Raw genomic sequence first — 2,011 nt, 5'->3', positions numbered from 1 at the left:
ATTTAATTTTACTTACCAAACGTTAGTGCAAATCGTTTACAGGATTTTCTCAAGTAAATCTTACAAGTTATTTTTTACAGTGTAGCTGCTGCTTGGCTGAAAAGCAACAAACCCAGAGGCTGCTATACTTACTGTAAAAGATGCTAACAATGCTAACAAAGATGCTAACAATGCTAACAAAGATGCTAACAATGCTAACGTGTCACATGAACGACATTCGTGTAAAACTGTTGCAAAGCTTGAATTGAAATTCCCTGGAAGTTTGAAACTTTTATGTTTTTTTTAAACATATCCTGTCCCTGATGGAGCCGAACTTTCTGTCTTTTTCAGTTTAGCGGCATCGAAAGAAGCCGCGGCGAGGAAAGCTGCCTCCCCGATGCCGCCGTCTGAGTTTCTGGACAAGCTCATGGGCAAAGTTTCAGGTTACGACGCCAGAATCCGACCGAACTTTAAAGGTAGGAAAAAAAAACAGCAAGACTCAGTGGGATAAGGCAGGAATGTAGCCACAATAACACCAAACAAAAACAACTTGTTTTTGCATTTCACTAACGTCTCAAAACACATTTTAGCAAAAACTTTCTGCAGTAAAAAGGTTCGTATRTATTTATATTTTATCTGACTGAAGCGATGAAAAGAAATGTTGCACGAGTGTTGCTAATATTCTGTGCTCTTTTGTTTAATCTTGGTTTCTTCTCAACTTCTTGATCTCTTTTGTTTCGCCCCTTTTTGCAGTTTGGAACAAAGGTAACTCTGCACACGGCTCAAACAACTAAAGACAGATTTAAGATTTCATTTTTTGGATATAAACCCCCCTGCCCCGAGCCTGCATTTTTGGCCCAAATAAAGTGTCAGAAGAGCTTTGCCATCATGTTTAGGAGCTTTAGTTGCCATGATGCTAGCTGGCTACATTCCTTGGTGTCCACACAGTTTCCTGAGTGCTTGTTTTGGTGGTCAAGGTAATGTGCCTCCTTCCTGCCAGCGTGCTGCTCACTTTGATCTCCTAATGGTGCTGCTGCTGTTGCTGCTAATGATGATGATGATGATGATGATGATGATAGTGATATAAATAATAATGACCTTTCCCTGAATGTTAGCTCCCCTAAAAAGACACATGTCAGAGGTTTCTGTAAGAGACCGTCTCATCGGGGGACGCAGTCCGAACATCATGTTTGTCCAAAATTTCTGCCTTCAGATAAAAAGATCGACTGTTTCTCTGCAGGTGCTTCAAAAACACAAGTTATAAAACATGGTGGCTTCGAAAGTTTTTATTTTAGTCAAACTGTTTGAGTTTCTCTGTCTTCATTTCAGCATCAGACCAGATATTTTCTGTGTCAAAACAGAAAAACACTTTTCACCGTCTGACCTTAAATCTGAGTAAAACTATAGTTTTCAGTCAAACTCACCAACTTTTCTTTATTTAGATTTTGCTCTCTGGTTATAAAAGATCAAACACAATATATTTGACTGAATAAATGTTCGTAAAAACTACAGTATTTGTCAAAATACACGATTTTAGTGTTTTTGATTAGACTTTATTTTTTGCTTCAGTGCTGCAGTGACCAAGTTTGTCTTTTTCCTGATGTGATGTAATAAAGAAAACGTTTAATGCAAACAGAAGTCCTGTGCAGASGAGAACCACAGCAGCACAAACTCATAATTAGAAAATTCTTCAACATCATAACAGAGTAAAGTAAGGAAGGATTTAAACCAGGGGGGCCCAAACTTTTTTAAAATCAATCTGAGGCCGCGGGCCAAATACAATAATATAAGAAATGCAAATACTTAAGTAAAGTTGTTTTATTTTTATGATTAAGTTAGCAGCCAGAGTTTTGCCCACATTCTTTTTTTTTTCAGCCCATGGACGTGGAGAAAATTCAACATATGCTCAGGCAGCAAAGGCTCATGGGAATTTTCATAATTTAAAATTTGAGTAAATGTGGTCTTATAAGGTGTGCAAATCTATATATGGGCTTAAATCTAATCTAAATGTCTCTTGTAGTTACTTGTATTT

The 2,011-nt window shown here is 37.5% G+C and overlaps 1 protein-coding gene across 1 annotated transcript in view; it reads left to right on the top strand.

Annotated features, from left to right (window-relative positions):
• LOC106523913 (glycine receptor subunit alphaZ1) overlaps window positions 1-2,011 on the top strand; it is a gene marked incomplete at its 3' end in the record, with an annotated part of 72,547 nt that overhangs the window by 25,223 nt on the left and 45,313 nt on the right. Inside the window, 1 exon segment of the mRNA XM_014017491.1 lies at window positions 331-455. Coding sequence (XP_013872945.1) covers window positions 331-455 — 125 coding nt within the window.

Source organism: Austrofundulus limnaeus, unplaced genomic scaffold (genome assembly GCF_001266775.1).
Source record: "Austrofundulus limnaeus strain Quisiro unplaced genomic scaffold, Austrofundulus_limnaeus-1.0 Scaffold170, whole genome shotgun sequence".
In the NCBI taxonomy this organism is placed as follows: Eukaryota; Metazoa; Chordata; class Actinopteri; order Cyprinodontiformes; family Rivulidae; genus Austrofundulus; species Austrofundulus limnaeus.
The sequence above is the reverse complement of the archived record's forward strand: the minus strand, read 5'-3'. Positions and strand labels throughout refer to the sequence as shown.